At 42.5% G+C, this 21,200-nt stretch overlaps 2 protein-coding genes across 2 annotated transcripts; both read right to left on the bottom strand.

The window, feature by feature from the left end:
* Window positions 1-2,270: 2,270 nt before the first annotated feature.
* Window positions 2,271-3,221, bottom strand: LOC139153959 (olfactory receptor 13A1-like). Its single transcript, XM_070728386.1, has one exon. It carries the CDS (start codon window positions 3,219-3,221, stop codon window positions 2,271-2,273), a length of 951 nt encoding a protein of 316 aa, XP_070584487.1.
* Window positions 3,222-13,653: 10,432 nt separating this feature from the next.
* LOC139153960 (olfactory receptor 13G1-like) lies at window positions 13,654-14,598 on the bottom strand (the record flags this gene model as incomplete). Its single annotated transcript, XM_070728387.1, has 1 exon — window positions 13,654-14,598. A coding segment is annotated over one exon (945 nt), but the record flags the coding sequence as incomplete, so codon positions are not given.
* Window positions 14,599-21,200: the final 6,602 nt, after the last annotated feature.

The raw sequence follows: 21,200 nt of genomic DNA on the forward strand, positions 1-21,200 counted from the left end.
ATCTTGACAGGTAGTTTTGACTTACAATTTTTTGTTTAGTGACCATTCAAGGTTACAATAGCTTTGAAAAATGTGGCCTGAGACCAATTCTCAGAACTGTTATGGCATACTCAAATTAACAGATTAACAGAGTTGGAAGGGACCTTGTAAGTTATCTATCTCAACCCATCGCCCAAGCAGGAAAATCTACACCATTTCTGATGGCAGTCAAACCTCTTCTTGAAAACCTCAGTGATGAGGCTTCCACAACTTTGGAAGGTAAGCTGTTCCATTGGTTGATTGTTCTCACTGTCAGAAAATTCCTCCTTATTTCTAACTTGAATCTCTTTATGATCAGTTTCCATCTATTATGGTGGTGTCACTTCAGTTCCAATGGTCCTCGGATAAAGCTAATTATCTGGGCCCTCAACTGTCAGGATTCAGACCCAGCTATAGCACGGAAACTGCTTTGGTTGCGCTGATGGATGCTTTCTGGCAGGCCCGGAATGGGGGGTTATCCTCTATCGTGGTGCTCCTTGACCTCTCAGCAGCTTTTGATGCCATCGACCATGGAATCCTTCTGCGCTGACTGGAGGGGTTGGGATTGGGTGGCACTGTTTTACAGTGGTTCTCCTCCTACCTCTCTGGTCAGTTGCAGTTGGTGTTAGTGGGGAGTCAGAAGTCGGCTCCTAGGTCCCTCACTTGTGGAGTTCCTCAGGGGTCAGTTCTCTCCCCACTGGTGTTTAATATCTGTATGAAACTGTTGGGTGAGATCATCTGAGGACACGGGGTGAGTTGTCATCAGTATGCTGATGATACTCAGCTTTACATCTCCACCCTTTTCAACTCAGTGAAGCAGTGGAAGTGATGTGCCAGTGTCTGGAGGCTATTAGAGTCTGGATGGGTGCTAACAGGCTCAAATTCAATCCTGACAAGACAGAGTGGCTGTGGGTGCTGTCTCCCAAGGATACTTCCATCTGTCCATCCATAACCTGGGGGAGGGGACTTTTGACCCCCTCATAAAGGATTTGCAACTTGGGCATCCTCCTTGATCCACAGCTAACTTTAGAACATCACCTTTCAGCTGTGGCGAGGGGCACATTTGCCTTTTTTTGCCTGGTGCACCAGTTGCAGCCCTATTTGGATAGGGAATCTTTAATCACAGTCACTCATGCCCTTATCACCTCAAGGTTCGACTAATGCAATGCTCTCTACATGGGGCTACCTCTGAAGAGCTTTTGGAAACTGAAAATTGTGCAAAATGCAGCCGCATGAGCAGTCATGGGACTACCAGACATGAACCTACCTCTCCAACACTCTGCAAACTTCATTGGTTGCCAATTGGTTGCCAATTCAAAGTGTTAGTTGTGACCTTTAAAGCCCTACATAGCATCGGGCCAGAATACCTATGGGACCACCTTTTGCCTCATGAATCCCAGCGACCAATCAGGTCACACAGAGTTGACCTTCTCCAGGTCCCGTCAACTAGACAATGTCAGTTGGTGGAGTCTAGAGGAAGAGCCTTCTCTGTGGGGGCCCTGGCCCTCTGGAATCAACTCCCCACCAGAGATTTGTACTGCCCCCACCCTCCTTGCCTTCCACAAGAGTCTTAAGATTCATTTATGCTGCCAGGCTTGGGGCCATTAGATTCTTGCCCCCTGACCAATGAATCTGCTGAGAGAAAGTGGATTGAATGGGAATGACTGTTTTTTTATGGCTTTTGGGTTTCTTAGATTTTATGTTTAATTAATTGGATCTGAAATATTATACATTGTTTTATTATTTGTTGTAAGCTGCTCCGGGTTCTCAGAGGGGGTGGTATAAAATTAATTTATTTAATTTTAATTTAAAAACAATAAATAATAAAATTAATAAATTAATTAAATAATATTTATTTATTTAATTTAAAAATAAATAAATAGATAGGTAGGTAGGTAGGTAAGTAAACAAACAAACAAGCAAGCAAGCAAGCAGGCAGACAGACAGACAGATAGACAGACAGGCAAGCAAGCAAGCAAACAAACAAACAAACAAACAAACAAACAAATAAATAAATAAATAAAGGGCAAGTTGGAGACTGGTCTGAAGTTCTTCAATTTGGCTGGATCCAGTGACAGTTTCTTGAGGAGGGGTTGCACAATCACCTCTTTCAGTGGCTGCAAAAAGGACCCCTCGTGTTAATCAATGCCAGATCAAGCTACATGTTACCTTATCTATTTTGGAGTCAATCCCATACTTCAATCTCTTTTTATTCAGTCAATTTATGTGTTAAGTAAGTAGAGAAATTAAAGTCATTTTTGCTGGAAATTTTTCTTTCTCCATAACAATTTTATTAGAGTCTCTTTAACTTCTTTATTTCTAAGGGAATATATCATTGGATTGAGCACTGGGATTATGACAGAGTAAATTATGGCAATATTCTTGTATTCCTCTTCATCTTTGGGAGAGGAAGGCTTAGCATATATGTACATAAGTGTCGAAAAATAAACACTTACTGCTAGTAGATGGGAGGAACAAGTAGAGAATGCTTTCTTTTTCCCTTTGACTGATTGGATCTTTATAACAGTTCTCAAAATAAGTAGATAAGATGTTAGTATAGGAATGCAGCCACTCACTGTGAAGGTCACATCAGCTGCCAATGACATTGTTTCATTAAGAGTGATGTCAGAGCAAGACAGTTTCCACAGTGGATGCAGTTCACAGAAAAAATGGTTGATATCTTTAGAGTCACAGAAAGACAACCTTAGCAAAAGACCAGCATTAACTGCAGCACTAGCCATTCCTACAATCCAGGCTCCAGTGGCTAATCCGATGCATATACCTTTCTTCATAATGACCATGTAATGTAATGGTTGGCAAATAGCAGCATACCGATCAAAAGCCATAATGGAAAGTAAGAGAATCTCTGTCCCCAGTGCCCAAAGTGAAAGAAATACTTGAATAAGACATCCTGAAAATGATATGGTCCGTTTTTGGCTCAAAATGTTCTGAAGCATGTTGGGAATTGACACAGAGATAGTGCAAACATTGGCCACAGAGAGGTTGACCAAAAGGAAGTACATAGGTGTGTGGAGTTTGCTACAAATGCTAATGGCAAGAATCAGGAAGAAGTTGCTAGTCAAAGCTGATACATACATGAAAGCAAATATCCAAAAGATGAACATCTGATACCCAGGTATACTGGACAAACCCAGTAACCTGAACTTAGTTTTATAAATAGCACTTTCATTATTAATTTCCATGGCTCTGCTTCTGTTTACCTAAATGAAAGTTTTAAAAAAGTTAATTTTGGATAACTTTCATTCATGGGTATTTTTGTAAAGGAATCTGTTAAATTTATAGTACATAATTCAGTAAAATAATAGTACAGAGCCTCTGATGCAAATTTTAAAAATGTATTGTATTTCTTAGTAAATATATAATAATAAGCAAAACTTATTTCTGTGCACGTTGATGAGATTGCTGCGAGTTATAATTGAACAACATTTAGAACATGGGATCTTGTAGTCTAACTCCCTGCTCATGACAAGTGCCACATACTATCCCAGTCAAATTGCTGTCCAATCTATTTTTGAACCTCCTTTAATGGAGCATCCACAACTCTACAAGGCAAGCTATTCTCCTGATTATTCCACTGTCAGGAAATTTCCCCTTACTTCTAGTTTGGATCTCTCTTCAACAAGGTTTCACACAATACTTATTGTTTTACCATTTTCTGCTTTGGATAATAAGTCAATTCCCTCTTCTTTCTTAATACTTGAAGAAGATATTCCTTGAAATCTATCTTTTTGATACTCTGGACATACTTAGTTCCCTCAACCATTCATCATATGATTGTTCTTTTCCACACACTTCCCAGGGTCTCTGCATCTTTTTAATATCGTTGTGACCACAAATGAATATAATATTTCCAGTGTTTGAAGTTCCACTATTGCTCCCAGTTCATATAAAATAATGTCTAATTATATTCCTTGAAAGTTAGTACAAAACTTTTGAATCATTTACTAAACTTTTAAAAATAATTTTGGAACATATGAGACACAATTTTTCATACTTACTTCACCAAAAACCACAAAACCATCTCTAAGGCAGTTTGTTCTAATTTCTATTGATTCTTGCTATTTATATATTTTTTGCAACATTTTCCTTGGAAACATCATGATTCTTAACTATAAATATCCTAAATAATATATTAACATATAATCTTACTGTCAGGAAACTGGAGAAACAAGAATGATTAAATGGATTGGAAAATGAAGCTCATTATTAATAATTTATACTATCAATGAGAACTGAGGTTTTTTTTATCATTTTATTAGAATTCACCTACCTCCTCAATATATAATAATTGCACAAGACAATCACAACAATCAAGGAATATCTACAGTGTTTCATGACTTGTGAAAACATTTTGGAAATCTTGTTTTCATTTCAATTTAGAGGTTATATTAAGTGAAATTAACTTCTGAATCTATAAACAACATACACATTTAGCAGATGGTCCACCTATTTATCCTTGTTTGGGTTCAGAGGCTAGTTATCACCACCCCGCCTTGACTTGTGACTGCAGTACCACGAGCAACCAGAAAGAATGGAAAAGCCATCCAGCTGCATATGCTCTTAAATAGGGTTTATGGTGGTGGGGTGGGGGTGGTGTAGGGATTATATTAAGTGTAAACATAAAACATAGTAGGACTTATTTTGAGAATTGGTCTTATTTTGGGGGGCACAGGCAGTGAAGGGCTACCAAAAATTTTACTATCACACTGTGAGCGGGGCTTATGCAGGATGCCCTGCATTTTCTTTCAACATCTTTCAATGCAAATTGGATGTTCTGGGGTGGCGCTCCATTTTCACTACCCCATTGCATTCCCCCTCGTCCAGGCAGTAGCCCAACCCCTGGCACAGGGTATTTTGAATTACATAGTTATATACTTCTGACTACTTATTTTGTTGTGCACAATCCAGAGTAACATTGTTTGAGTTAGGCCATCATATTAATACTTGCAATAAACAAACAATTGCATAAAGGAATTTTTTCTCAAGTGGAATTTGAAAGCATTCAATCAATTCAAGAATTTATTTTAAAGTTTCTCATCTATTATCTAGAGAAAATACATCCCACAATTTATAAATAAATAAGGGAGAGTTAAATCTTACCTCAGCTATGTTCTTTGATGCCTAAAATATGATTTAAGAAATAAGATGCAGCATTAATTATTTCCGTTTAAAGAAAAATGATTTCACAGTTGCCCTGCATAAAAATGAAAAGACTAAAGTAATTCTTAATTATAGTACTTCTAAGACAGTCTTAAGGTATGTCTAAGAAGTATGACGTGAATTGCATACAGTGTTCCCTTAAATACTATTTTTAATGCCTTGATGGGAGACGCAATAAACTCCCACAGTGTCTTTTCCTAAGATAATTGCTTTGTTCCTTTGAAACCTGCGCATAACACAATTCTCCTCTTTATCTTCTCCATTTTAATACCCACTCACGCTCCAAAATGTATGGAATTTCATTGCTTTATGGGTGTCAATGACTGCAATAAAGATTCTACACACTCACAGTTGACACAGTTTCATTATGTCTATTTCTATCCATACATGCACATTATTAGTTTAGCTCTGTTGTATGCCACAAAGAGTTGCTCTTTGTGAGATGAAAAGCTGTATAAATTTAGGCACTAAATAGATAATAATAAAAATTAATAAACATATTTTTACAGAGTTTTAACTGCTTTATCCACTCACAGCCTTATTCACAGATAATAAGGCTGTGAATAATAGAGAATAATAAAGTTTGAAAGGACCTTGGAGATCTTCCAGTCCAGCCCCTTGTTCAAGCAGGAAACCCTATACCATTTCAGACAAGTTTCTTTTCAAAAGCATTATGGACTACTATGGGATGTTTATTCTGTGAGCCAATACTTTCACTTCCAGAGTTCCTTTTAGCTAAAGGAGGAGGGAAATAAATAAAAATGACTCTTTTCTGAGTTTCATAGATATCTATCACTTTTATTAAGCTTTTTTCCTCCCTTTTGCTTATCTATCTATCTATCTATCTATCTATCTATCTATCTATCTATCTATCTATCTATCTATCATCTATGCCACCCTTCTCAACTGACTCAGGGTGGCTTACAACATAATAAATACAATACAAAACATGTAGAAATCTAATATTGCAAATCTAAAAATTTCTAAAACCCCATTATCTTAAAAACAGAATAATCCACATTCATCCAGTTATCTAACCATTCATGGCTGGAGTTGGCTTTTAACACTCACGACCCCATGCCTGCCAACAAAGATGGATCTTCTATGCCTTATGAAAGACCAAGAGGGTGGGGGCAGTGCAAATCTCCAGGGGGAGCTGGTTCCAAAGGGCCAGAGCTGTCACAGAGAAGTCTCTTTCCTTAGACCCCGCCAAATGACATTGCCTGGCCAATGGAACCAGGAGAAAGCCAACATATGGGACATGACTGGTCGTTGGGATACATGAGGCAGAATGCAGTTCCACAGGTAATCTAGTCCTAAGCCATGTAGGCAGTAATGGGCTGCTGCCCCCATGGGGGGAGGATGCAGTGGGGGTAGTAAGCTTATGCACTATTTATTGAATACTTAATAGGTTTTTTTATTGTCCTTCCTTCTCTAGTACCTTAGTATGATCCTTAATTACTTTTAAAATAGGAAATAATTCAATAGTATGTTTTTATCCATAAACACTTTAATCATTTTAATCATTATCTAGAACTGAACTTTTATAGCAATTAAAGAAAATTGAGCTATTTCCCTAATGTGTTGTCATAAGGAACCTTGTGGGTTCAGTACAAAACCTTAAACTGTTCTTGTGCTCCTGAATAAATAATGATGTTTGTCATTTGTCCTTTTTGTGGATATTCAAATAACGTGACTTAATCAACTGAAAGAATCCAAGCACCTATTTAAAAACTTATCTTGGTCAGTAAGTCACTCCCACTCAGTCACATGACCTTTAAGCCACTCCCAGTCACATGATTGTCAAGCCGCTCCCACCTGGCTGACAAGCCACTCCTATCCAGTCACATGACCATCAAGCCACATCCACAAAATAAGCCAAAATAAGTGGCAGTAAAAGTTTTGGCAGCCCATCACTGCATGTAGGGCTTCATAAGTCATGACCAACATTTTGAATTGCATCTGGAGACCAATTGGTAACCAATGCAGCTCGTGGAGTGATGTTGAAATATGGGCAGATCTTGGGAGTCTCACAATAGCTTGTGCAGATGCATTTTGCACTATTTGCAGTCTCAGAATGCTCTTCAAAGGTAGCCCCATGTAGAGAGCATTACCGAAGTCAAACCTTGAGGTGCCAAGAGCATGAATGACCTCCTGTCCAAATAGGACCACAACTGATGGATAAAGCACACTTGCGCAAATGCCCTCCAGACCATATCTGAGAGATGGTCTTCCAAATTCAGCTGTGGATTGAGGAGGATGTCCAAGTTGCAGACTCTCTCTGAGGGGGGCAAAAGCTCCCTCCCCAGGGTAATGGATAGACAGGTGGGATTGTCCTTGGGAGGCAGAACCCACAGCCACTCCATCTTGTCAGGGTTGAGTCTGAGCCTATTAATGCCCATCCAAACACTCTCAGCCTCCAAACACTAGCACGTCACTTCCACTGCTTCACTGACAAGGGATGGAGATGTAAAGCTGAGTATCATCAGCATACTGATGATAACTCACCCTGTATCACTGGAGGATCTCATCCAGTGGTTTAATGTAGATATTAAGCAGCAGGGGTGAGAGGACTGACCCCTGAGGAACCCCACAAGGGAGGGACCTAGGAGTTGTCCTCTAGCCTCTGGCCAACACTGACTGTGACTGACTGGAGAGGTAGGAGATGAACCACCATAAAACGATGCCTCGGACTCCCAGCCCTCCAGCCAGTGCAAAAGGATAACATGGTCAATGGTATCAAAAGCTGCTAAGGGATCAAGAAGCACCAGGATAGAGAAGTGACCCCTATCCTGGACCTGCCAGAGATCATCCGTCAGTATGACCAAAGCAGTTTCAGCGCTTTAGCCAGGCCTGAAACCAGACTGCTGGGGGCCCAGTTATAATTGGTAATTTCAAATTGTCATTTTTTTTTCAAATTGTTCATTTTTTTCCCATTACAATGATTCCTCTTTCTTATCTTACTTACTCCTAATGACCCCTAAATTGTACAGTCCTCCTTATTTTGCCAATCTGGAATCTATTTGACTCACCATATTCTTTGCAGACTTGGCTTCTTATCTTGTGCATAAGTTTCTAAAAAGGATACTTGAATGTTTTAGGATTTCCATTTTCCTAAGAACATTATACAGGTCGACATAGTGGATACATATACATTTCTATAATGTCTGAAATACATATTGACTTATTTTGGGTATTTGTCCTCATCAAGAACCAGTAACTTTTCCTGGACATTGTTCTAAATCTACCTTGATTATCCTTCCCCATAGTCATTTTTGTTCATCCAAATCTTCTAAGCAAATCATTCAGTCATGACTATTATTAGATAAAAAGATTTTATTTCATTTTTATTTAATCCAGAGACAAGATTTATTTCATGGTCTTGGCAGTTGATCTTGCACAGTTTTGGAACTACCATATTTTTCGGAGCATAAGATGCACCGGACTATAAGACGCACCTAGATTTTAGAGTATCTTAAAACGAATGGAAACATATTATTTAATAAAATACCAGTATAGCAGAACACCTTTTAACAAAAATGGGGTGGGCAAAGGGTCTGGGAAGTCTTCAGAGATCTCCTGGGTGCTGGGGATGGCAAAATTGCCCCAATTTTTGTGAAAAATGGGCCACTTTTGCCAATTTTTTTCCACAAAAATTGGAACATTTTTGCCTTTCCCCAGTCCCCAGGAGCTCTCTGCAGGCTTCCCAGACCCTTTGCCCACCCCACTTTTGCTAAATAAATAAATAGATACATAACTAGATGGACGGATGGACGGACAGATGGACAAACAAACCAGACAAAAATTGGGCAATTTTTCACAAAACCCCGGGCATTTTGCCACCCCCAGCTCCCAGGAGGTTTCTGCAAGCTTCCCAAACCCTCTGTCCATCCCATTTTTGTAAAACAAGAGGCCCATTTTTCACAAAATGGGATGCAAGGGCGGTGTTTTGGGACAGGAAAAATGGCTGTATTCGGTGTATGGGACACTGACATTTCTACCATCTTTTAGGAGAGAATACAAGGCCGGTGACTTATCCCCGGCCCGTTTTGCTGCAGGGCCAGGGAGACACTGACCTTCGGTGTGGCAGCCATCTTGTCTCTTCGGCCGAGATCTCACAAGATTTCGTGAGATCTCGGCCACCTCCTGGGAAGTCTTTGGCCTTCCCAGTGACATCATCCAGGGCGGAGCCTGCAGCCCTATAAAAGGGCTGGGCAGGCTCCAGGGCCTCCTTTTCGCCCTGGATGACAAGAGGCGAACACCCACCCGCCCTCCCTATCTTTCAATGTGCCAGTGGGGATCGCCCCTCGGGGGGCCGAATAGGATTTTTTGGCGGTCGTGGTATTTTCTGCGACCGTTTTTTTTGCCTATTCCACACTGCGGTGATGGATATGCGGTTAGGGGGTACTTCGCTTATGTTCAGGCTAATTGGCATACCTTTGGTCATTTGGATAAGCAGGTTAGGGGCGGAAAACTGGGTGGTGGTTTAGCAACTGCGTGTTCTCCGTTGGGCATCTTTGGGGATGATTGACAGGTTCTCTCCAAAGGCTTGTGGTGGAAGCGACCTGAGCAATTGGGGGGAACCTGTTTTTGGGTCCCGCCCATTGCTTTCCCCTTGTATGGGATAGACGGCAGGACCTCCCACATGCAAGTGCATGGCAGTGAGTCAGGTGAGGGCGTGGCCCCTCACCTGGATCAGCATGGAGCTACGCCCATAGTTGCCCCGGAAGTTTTTATTACGTCATTTTCCGCCCCGGAAGCAATTGTTTGACCCTGCGGGTCCTTGTTTAGGGTTAATAGTTAATTTATGCATATTTATTTAAATAAATTATGCAAATTTAATTAATAATAATGACCCAGTTTAAATCCAGCTCTTGTGTCCGTGTCGTTACTCTGCCTCTGCTGCAAAAAGGTGTGTCTTATACTCTGAAAAATATGGGAAATTTCATTTTTGGATGTTTGTTTGTTTGTTTGTCCGTCCGTCCGTCCATCCATCTAGTTATGTATCTATTTATTTATTTGGTAGCAGAATTTATATTGCTAAACAAGGCAATTGTTAAGTGAGTCATGCATGATTTTATGACATTTTTTGCCATGGATGTTAAGCAAATTTATTTTAGTTTTTAATTGATATGTGCATACTAGTATATAAAATGAAAGCCTACAGTGTATGTCATAAAATCATGCATGACTCACTTAACAATTGCCTTGTTTAGCAATGTAAATTCTACTACCAACTATGGACATAAATCAAGGATTACATGTACTGGATTTCATAAAAAAACAGAAACTGACAATATATTAAGATATCAAAGCACACCATCCATGATAAATGTTATATATAGTAACCATGGAGCTTTGGTGTTGCCATCTACTCAAAAATTCTAATAGCAAAGTATATGTGGAGTGCCAGAGAGAAAAATCATACAATATTTCTGAAAATTGAACATAAATTTCAAAGTCAATTCTATGTTTTCACCTCTTTTAAGCCAATCAATATAAGTGTTAAGGAAGTGGACAAATTAAAGTCATTTTTGCTGACATTTTCTCCATAGCAATTTTGCTAGAGTCTCTTTAACTTCTTTATTTCTAAGGGAATATATCATTGGATTGAGCACTGGGGTTACGACAGAATAAATTATGGAAATACTTTTATATTCCTCTTCATCATTAGCAGAGGAAGGTTTAGCATATGTGTAGATGATGGTAGAAAAGTAAAAGCTTACTACTAGCAGATGGGAGGAACAAGTAGAGAATGCTTTCTTCTTTCCTTTGACTGACTGGATCTTCATAATAGTTCTCAAAATAAGTAGATAAGACATTAGTGTAAGAATACAGCCACTCATTGTGAAGGTCACATCAGCTGCAAATGCCATTATTTCATTCAGGCTGATGTCAGAACAAGACAGTTTCCATAGTGGAGGCTGGGTGTGCTTTGATTAAACATGAAAATAAGAATCTCTAGGCAAAAACAATTTGAATTTGCTAATAAACCCGAGAGATGGCTATCATTTCAACTCGCCCAACAAAAAAAAGGTAAAAATAATGAAGCCTTATATGACGAACTGGGAGTATTAAAAGCAAAACACAATGACAAAAAACAAGTAATTGAACTTTTCTTTTCAAATCTGCATAAACAGGAGGAAATAGATGACCATTTACTCCTAGAACTATTCAAAGACTCAGATTTAATTAAAATAAATAATGACCATCAGGAGCTTTTGAATAGGAAAATAACGCCATAGAAATAGACAATGCAATTGCAAATAAAAAAAATAATGATAATGCCAGTGCAGGATGGCATTCCTGCTGAATTTTATAAACAAACGTCAGAAATTTTGCACCCCGTATTTCTTAACTTATTTAATGAAGCATTAGAGGAAGCCAAACTCCCTGCCACATGGAATGAGGCATATATAACCTTGGTCCCAAAAGATGATAAAAATAGGTCCCATATACAGAATTATTGTCCAATATCTCTTCTAAATTCAGATTATAAAATATCTGCATCAATCATAGCAGATAGACTCAAAAGGATTCTAAATATCATAATACATCCAGATCAAAATGGTTTTCTCCCAGCAAGGAATATTGGAATGAATACGAGAATTATATTGGATTCGTTGGAATATTACAATAAAAATATTGATAAACCTGTAGCTTTCATATTTGTCGACCTTCATAAAACATTTGAGTCTCTTTTGGCAATTCCTTATCTCAGAGTTGGAAATTATGAATTTTGGCAATCATTTCGTTAATCTTATCAGATCTATATATACTATTAAACTGCTAAAATATTAATTAATAACAATTTCACTGATAAGATAAATATTTGTAAAGGTGTAAGGCAAGGATGTCCCCTAGCTCCATTACTTTTTATATTGGCGTTAGAAATTTTATTAAATAATATAAGAGCAAATAACCAAATTATAGGTCTTAAAATTAAACAGGAACAATTTAAAGTCCAGGCATTTGCGGATGACATGGTTTTTATATTACAAGATCCATTAAAATCAACTAAATATCACTAGTTTGAAATGTTTACTTAGAAAGACACTCTAGGACTTGCTTTCAGCTTAAAGAGGAATATGGAAACAGGAAAAATGACTCTTTTGTGAGTTTCATCAAAATGCATAACTTTGTGGCTCTTTTCTTTTTTGCAAAATTGTAGTCTGTCATTTCAACTTATTGCCATCTTTTTCTCCATTTCATGATTCCTGATTTTGATCTTGTTATCCTCTATTTTATATATAGCAATGTTTTTCAATCTCACCAATTTTATTTTATGCCAAAGTTTACATGTCTAAATATTCATGAGATAGAAAAACATTGCTCTAGATTTCCTTTCTATAAATTTCTCTGCTTTCCTCCAATGACTGCCAAGCATCTGAAATCCACAAATTACACAGCATCTACATATGTAAGAGTACCTGTCTCTTACATATTTTCAGGAAAAAGATAGACAGCTGGCTCACAAGATTTTAATCAGGCACAAAGCTTCTAGGTGTCTATCTTGTACTTTGGTACAAAGTGAACAAACAGTCAAAAACCCAAACCTTGAGACTGATTACAACACCTCAAGGCAAATCATCCTGCCATAAGTTAAATCTTTGGTTTCAGAGAAACTGAAAATATTTCCAACTGGAATTTTCTTGCGGTTTGCTAGACTGGTATGCATACACAGAGAAAATAATTCAATGTGCAACATCATATGTCAAATCTCTTCCACCTGGGGAGTTGAGAAATAGTGATATTTGAAAATAATTTAAATTTATAAAAATCATGAAATGGTTTACAATTCATAATTTCATATCGTATAGTATCCACTGTTCCATACAATAACTACTTACAAAAACCCATTTATTTTAAAATTTTGCACTGATGCCTTCTCAATATGAAACATATATTACTTTCTTTTAGCTCTAAGGTTGCAGTATGAAAATGCAGCAGATTACTAAAACAATGCAAATCTTAATGGCTTTGTATCCAAATTGAAAATTGGCTATATATGTTTAACAAGCTATAGCCTAAATAAAAATAAGTGTATTATATATCTTATAAAAGAACAATAGTAATGCAGATTGCATATATAGAAATAATTAAAACAATAATTAAAAAGAAAATGAGATGTTTCAGTCTGTTTTTAAAGTGCATGAATGCATATTAATGTAGTCAAAATTATTCTTGTAATTAACAACTTGGTTACTGCTCTGGGGATGATTTAATAATTTACAGAAACAATTTACATTTTTCCTAAACATAAAACCAAACAAACAAATAAAACATTCAATATTTTTTACAATGTAGATTCCTTTTGTTTAATTTCTCTAATTTGGAATAATCCTTTCTAGAGAGGTGAGAAAGACATTACTAATTTATTTTCATATTTTCCCTATATTTTGTAACTCACATGAATATAGTAAATATATTCATTTTTTTTAAAAAAATTATTCATTAAAACAAATTTTGTTGGAAGAATTTTCTGTCAATTAATTTTCTGAGAGCTTGCTTAACATCAGTGTTTCTTAGAGAGTATATAAGTGGATTGAGGACTGGAGTGACCACAGAATAGATAATAGCAATCACCTTGTCTTCCTCTAAAGAGTACATTGAAGCAGGACGGAGGAATGTATAGATAATTGTGCAATAATAGAAGCTGACAACCAAGAGATGGGAAGAGCATGTGGAGAAGGCCTTCTTCTTTCCTTCTGTGGAACGGATTCGGAAGATGCTCCTCAATATAAACCAATAAGATAAGAAAGTCAGCGTACAGCTGCCTAAAGCAATGACAATGGAAGCTGCAAAAACCATGATTTCATTCAGGCTTGTGTCTGAACAAGAGATCTTGAACATTGGTGGAAGCTCACAGAAGAAATGATTAATGATGTTGGAATCACAGAAAGAAAGTCTTAGTACAAGTCCTGTATGAATTGAGGAATTTATTATGCCTATCAGCCATAGCCCGACTATTGTCCCAAAGCAAACCTCCTTTCTCATGATTACTGCATATTGCAGAGGTTGGCAAATAGCAGCATAACGATCAAAAGCCATAAATGCAAGAAGCAGGAGTTCAGTTCCCAAAGCCAAGGTGAAGAGAAATACCTGTGCAATGCAGCCAGGAAATACAATAGTCTTCCTCTCAGACAACAGTATTTGCAGTAATTTTGGAATTATCACAGAAATTGAGCATATATTTATAATAGACAAATTGATTAACAAAAAGTACATGGGTGTGTGAAGTTTCTTGCAGACACTAATGGCAAGGACTATTAGACAGTTTCCTATCAGAGCCACTCCGTAGATGAGGAAGAAAATCCAAAAGATAAGCATCTGATTTTCAAGGGAACTCGAAAAACCTATCAAGATGAATTCTTTAACTGTAGAACAGTTCTTCATTTTTATGATTGGTATCCAGAGGAATTAAACAGCACATCATTGGCATTTTTCAATCCTGTTTCTTGGTGTTTTTCCATCCATTAATAGACATCTCCATCAATAAAATATTTTAAAACTCCTAGACCTCTGGGATGCAGAAAAAGCTGATGTAAATATTGTAGTTATTATTCCAATGATGCCTATGCTTGGTTAGTCTTAAGTACAGGTACTGGATGATTTTCGGTCATCCAAACTGGAACTGAGTAGATAAACAAATGATATTATTTTTTCCCCAATTATTTTTCTTAATAGGGAATAACAATAATAGCAACAGTTATTGCTTCCCATTTTTAGAAATAAAGTCCAATCTTTTCCATCCTAGCTTTTATATGGTCAACTTGATAGTTCTGGTAAAATAATGATGTTGAATCATAATTACCCTTTAATAGAAATCAGTTTAGCTAAAGCTTGTAATAAATCATTTGAGAGTTACCCAAATGGTTTAGGTACAAGCCAGTTACATCAGTTTTATTTTCTCTGAATAGCTAATCCTCACATCAGACTACTTTTTCATTTCCCTGAAGTCTCTTTCCCTGAATAATAGAACAAGTAGAAAATGAATGTATCTTGCTAGAATGTTTAGTAAAGTTGGGGAAATGGATAAAAAAGATTAAGGTGTGCACTGCTGGTAGGTCCTGGTAGCACAGTAGTTAAAATGTAGTATTACAGCTTGGTGTTTGATCTTGACAGGGGTCAAGGTTGAATCAGTATTTCATCCTTCCAAAATCAGTAAAATGAAGACTCAGATTTTGGAGAAAATATGCAAATAATGCTTCTATCTAGTGAATAAATAAGAGACTTCTGTAAAACACTATGGGCTGGCATATAAGCCTAAATTCTATTGCTAAATGATATTGCTAAATAGTATGAAGTTTGAGGTGAGAGATGAAAATTTCTTTAGATAACAGAATGTGATTCTCCATTTCTTACCTGGAATTAAAATTAAAATACCATGGAAAAACATAAAAACAAGTTGCTTGGTTAAATCTGAATAAGTATCACCCACTGTTTTATTCATGCACACTCTGGCTAATACAAAGAGGAATGGTGCAAGTTCAGAGTAACCTAATAAATCCTTACTCATCACCACTGGAGAAGTTCATAGCATGAAACTAGGTCTCAATTTTGATTCAAAGCAATCACTGCAAAACAAGGACAAGGGCTTGCTTACCAGCCTCAAACAGAAACAAGCAAGTCAGACATGTCAATTGATCTTCTTGGCTCATCACATCTAATACCTTACTATGTGCCATGGCATAAAGGATTTCTTAAGTTTTTAGGAACTTTAAGTCTGAATGGTCCTATGATAAATGACTCCAGTCATGGTCAGGCAAAACAGCGCAACCAGATCCTGCTTGTCTTATTTTCTTATTTGGGCTTAGACATATTGCAGAAGAGACGGAGTAACGACTCGGACACAAGAGCTGGATTTAAACTTGGGTCATTTTTATTATAATAAATTTGCATAATTTATTAATTAAATTAGCATGAATTAGCATAAATTTGCATAAATCAACATACTCAACTATGACCCGGAAACAGTGGACCTGCAGGGTCAAACAAACACTTCCGGGGCGGAAATGACGTAAAAGGTCAACATTCCTGGGCAACTATGGGCGTAATCGATGCTGGTCCAGGTGAGGGACCTCTCCCTCACCTGAGACCCTGCCATACACTCGCATGAGGGGGGTCCCGCCGGCTCACCCCTACCCTGGGACTTCAATAGCGGGACCCAAAGACAGGTTCCCCCCAAGTGCGCAGGTAGCACCCACCATGGGCTTGGAGAGAACCTGTCAATCATCCCCAAAGATGCCCAAGGGAGAACGCGCAGTTGCTGAAACCACCCAGATTTCCGCCCCTAACCTGCCACGGAGCGGGGGTCAGATCTCTATCTTGGCCCCCCGACTCCCCCCTCTATCTGCGCCAGCTCACGCAGAGACCGCTGCAGGTCCTGTAAGAAAATGGCGTTCCCCTGTTCTGACAGGTGAACGCCATCGGCCCGGTAAAGCCACGGCCGATCTACAGTGATGAGGGGATGGGCCACTACAACCCCACCTAATTCTTTGACAGTTTTTCCCACGGCCTTATTCACCCTACGCCTAACCCGGTGTATGGCCCTAAGGGAAATGGCGTCCCTCCAAACGATCCTTGGAAGGATCTCTGACCACACCACTTGCGTGGTGGGCCATACCGTGCGAAGCCACCGCAGGTCTTCGCGCGCCTGGACGATCAACGGTAGACCGCCAAGCAGGCACAGGTCATTGCCACCAAGGTGCAAGACCAGCCATCTGGGTGCGGCTATGGGCTGCCGACCACCCAGTCCCATCTGGGCGCGACCCTGGGTAGCCGCCCGCCCAGCAGCGCCGGGTACCGCCCTGAGATGCTGAGTACCCAGCAACGTCGGTAGGAGCCCCTCCCACCGCATACCCCTCCGGCCCATCCAAACAACCTTGACCCACCGTCCCAACGACAGCTGGGTCCCGATGGCGCTTCTAGCTGCGGAGCGGCCGGCCCAGAAGACCATGCTGTGGCCACACAGCAGCGCCGTCGGTTTCTGCCTGGACTGGGAACCTGGAAGAGGACACACACAGAGAGGTTACCTAGCCTAAACCCTGCCCCGAATCCTCAGCGGGCCTAACATAACCCAAATATGCCGCTGACCGCCAGCGGCCGATCTCCTGAATCCGTTGGGCCGGGAAACCGGAAAGTGCCGCGCTAGTGGCGGCGCCAATACGGAACGAATGCGTTCCATAGCCGGCGGGATCCATGCCTACCTGAGACATTGCCTTAGACACTATCGCCCAGAATTGATACCGGGTCAGGGGAGTGCCATCCTGGTGTAGAAAAAGGTACCCACTCCCTGACCCACGCAAAACACAAAATTGCTGCAAAGCAGCCACCGGGCAAACAGACTTATCGGTGGCTGCGCTAAGTTCAAGTCTGACCCCTCTGTGTAACTGATCTGTCTTGGAGTGTCTCACCAAAAGAGAGACACCCCCCTGTCTAAAGGTCAGATCAGCGAGCTGGAAGGCGCGGAGCGACAAGTCAGACTGTGAGGAGGCCATTGCCTCGCTGACCCTGAGGGCCCCAAAAAACATAACACAAGTCGCTGCCCTAAACAGCCGAGCCTCGTAAAGAGAGGCACACAGACTGTCAAACGTCTGATTAATCAGAGACAGCTGCTGAACCGTCAGGGCCTGACGAGTGTCGGAGGGGAACCCCTGTCGCTCCCTCACCCAGCCTTCCAGCATCCTCCGGATGCGAAAATCACCCGAAAAATCACCAAACCCCCCCGCCTTGGACAGAAAGGCGAGGCCGGCTAACCTAGCCCTGATAGTCCTCACTGAAAGGCCACGCCCCTTCAGCAGGACACAGAATTCAGCTAGGTGCCCAACCGGGGCAGGCCAGCAATGGGGGTAACCCTTACCCAGCCTGAAATCCCCAAACTCCTTACCTGCACGCTGATAAGCTCGCAGGGTGCTAGGAGCTACCGATAAGGCGATCGCTCTGGAGGCCTCGTCTCTCCAGCTCTCGAGAGCCCGCCCAGGCTCCACAGGTGGGCTGGAAACACCTCTGGCGACTCTCGTGCCCACGGGGCCAGGGTCCGAAACCTGGACAACTGACCACGGGACAAGGCGTCAGCCACCCCGTTATCTAAACCAGGGACGTGCCTAGCCAAAAACAAGGCGTTCAAAGACAAGGACCTGTGCACGAAATGGCGGACAAGCCGCATCACCCTGTCACTCTTGGAGGACAGGGCGTTCACAACATGGACAACCGCTATATTGTCACACCAAAAATGCACAGTCTTATCCCTGAACTGCTCTCCCCAGAGCTCTAAGGCCACTATTAAGGGGAAAAGCTCCAAAAAGGTCAAGTCCTTAACCAATGAACAGGCACTCCATTCCGGAGGCCATGCCGACCAGCACCACTGGTCACCTAACACTACCCCAAAACCGCAAGTCCCTGCGGCGTCGGAACACAGCTGCAGCTCCGCTTCCAAAAGAAGCTCCTGCCGCCAGAAAGACAACCCGTTAAAACGTTCCAAAAACTCCCGCCACACGCAGAGGTCAGCCCTGACCCCTGCGCATAAGCGGGTACGATGGTGGGGCAAACTTAGCCCCTTCATCGCATCATACAACCGGCGAGAAAAAGCCCTGCCAGGCACCACTACCCGACAGGCGAAATTAAGGATCCCGGCCAACTCCTGGAGCTGCCGAAGAGTAACCTTCCTGCAGCCCAGGACCGCCTCGAGCTTACTCCTAATTTTTACCAACTTGTCCAGGGGCAATCTGGAAGATTGCTCCTCTGAATCCAATTCAATACCGAGGAAGGTAATCCTGGTGGCAGGGCCTTCGGTCTTCTCGGGGGCTAAAGGCACCCCCAATTGAGCGCAAAGGGCTTCGAAGTCCCGCATCAAAGCAAAGCATTGCTCTGATTGTGCAGGCCCGGCCATCAAGAAATCATCAAGGTAATGAACGACCGAACCCAGGCCACTACGCCTCCTGAGCACCCACTCCAGGAAGGTACTAAAGCTCTCAAAAAGAGAGCAGGAAACAGAACAGCCCATGGGCAATGCCCTGTCCACATAAAACCCACCTTCGAAATGGAAGCCCAGAAGCTCGAAGTCGCCTGGGTGAATGGGGAGGAGCCGGAATGCCGACTTAATGTCGCATTTACCCATCAAGGCTCCCACCCCACACTCCCTAACCATGGCCACGGCCGCATCAAAGGATGCGTACCGGACTGAACAAAGCTCGTCAGGAATGAAGTCATTCACTGACTCCCCTTTTGGAAAAGACAAATGGTGAATCAACCGAAATTCACCACTCGCCTTTTTGGGGACCACCCCTAGGGGGGACACTCTAAGATTCGAAAAGGGCGGCTCCGGGAAAGGCCCAAGGACCCTGCCCTCGGCAACCTCCTTTCGAATCTTAGCCCTCACAATGTCCTCATGTCCGACAACCGACCTGAGGTTGTCCGACATGAAGGCCTTCCTAACACCCACATAAGGGATCCTAAATCCCTCGGAGAAGCCCCTCAAGAGCAGCTCCGCTCTCGGGCGAGGGTGGTAGTCGACCAACCAACCCTCGAGCACAGACACATTAATTGGGCTGGGCCCCTTGTCCCCCAGCTGGTGGGGGAGGTTTTCCTGGACCCCCGCCCTTCTTCTCTGCCCCTTTCTTGGGGCGGGGACAGACTGAAGCTGCATGGGACCCCCCACAATTCCCGCAGGCATGCTTGTACTTACAAAAGGGATGAAAACCCGCCCCTTTTGCAGCAAACTCATGACAAGCGGGCGAGGCCCCCTTGCCAGCCACACCAGGAGTCGCCTTGGCCAGTGAAGCCGTGCCAGGCTCCTCCTCCATGAAGTGCCCACTATCCGTACACTCACACCCTTCCTTCCCTGACATATGCGTGGCCCGGAACCAAAGGTCCGGCACCACCATATCCCAAGGCAAGTTAGGTTCAACAGCCATCCTCATACGGAAACCCTTATCATAATGGCGCCATATGGTGCCCTTATATTCGAAGTGGGCCCTAGCAATCAAGTCTATATACTTAAACATGGCAGAGGCCATAGCCGGCTGCCTTTGAATCACCACAGACCCGTAGGTGAGAAAAGCATACAGCCAGGAGCTGAAGCATTTCGTCACCTTGGTCTTCTTTGTTTTCTCCCCCGGGACAATCTCTTTCTCCTGCTTGGGAACCTCTCGGTTCAAAAGCGAAAAAAGATCCACGTATTCACCCCGCCAAATAGCCTCCTTGACCGACGGGTGAAGGTGGCATCCTAGAGGGGTGGACGGCAACCCGCACGGTATAGCCCCTGCTTTAATACAAGCGAACGGGTCCCATACCGAGTTGGCCGCTACGCCAAACACCCCCGCACCGTGGGGGTAGGGCAAGACGGGTAGCGGGGGCATAACAGCAGGGGCCGGGGGAACCCACCCCCCTGCCCCGGGCACCGCAGGTATCCCCGTAGGACCCGTCCCGGGCTGCGAAGCAGGGCCGGCCGCCGGCGGCCCCAAAGGAGGAACCGGCTGTGCCCAAACCTGCCCGCAAGTGCCCGTGGAGGACCCCAAAAAACTGGACCCACTCCCAACCCCCGCCGGGGGAAAACCCGGGGCGGGGGAAGGAAGAAAGGACAGCGGTGTGGTGTGTGGTGCAGCCTCACCTGCCCCGTACGGGGTTGATGACATCCACGGGGGGCCCATTGTTGCAGGGCCCGGGAAAGCCGCCATCGGCCCTGCTGGGGCCTGTCGTCCGACCGGAGCCATCTGCCCAGCCGGGGCCGCCGCCGGATCTCTCCCCAATGCCGCGGGAACTTGCTCGATGGACGCTCCGGGGACCGCACTGCTCCTCCACTGCTCGAGCTCGTCGAGCCTCTCCAACACCCTGGCCCAAGACATGGCGGGAGAAAGAACAGGTTGAGGGGCAGGAGGCAACGAAACCACCCCCCCTTGCTCGGGGACCACCCCCGCATTCCCCTCCCTACTGGCCCGAGCCCGGGCAGAAGGCCTAAGGGCCCTCCTGGGGCGTGCAGCCGGCGGAGCCGCAGGGGCAGT

Source organism: Erythrolamprus reginae, chromosome Z, assembly GCF_031021105.1.
Source record: "Erythrolamprus reginae isolate rEryReg1 chromosome Z, rEryReg1.hap1, whole genome shotgun sequence".
Lineage (NCBI taxonomy): Eukaryota > Metazoa > Chordata > Lepidosauria > Squamata > Dipsadidae > Erythrolamprus > Erythrolamprus reginae.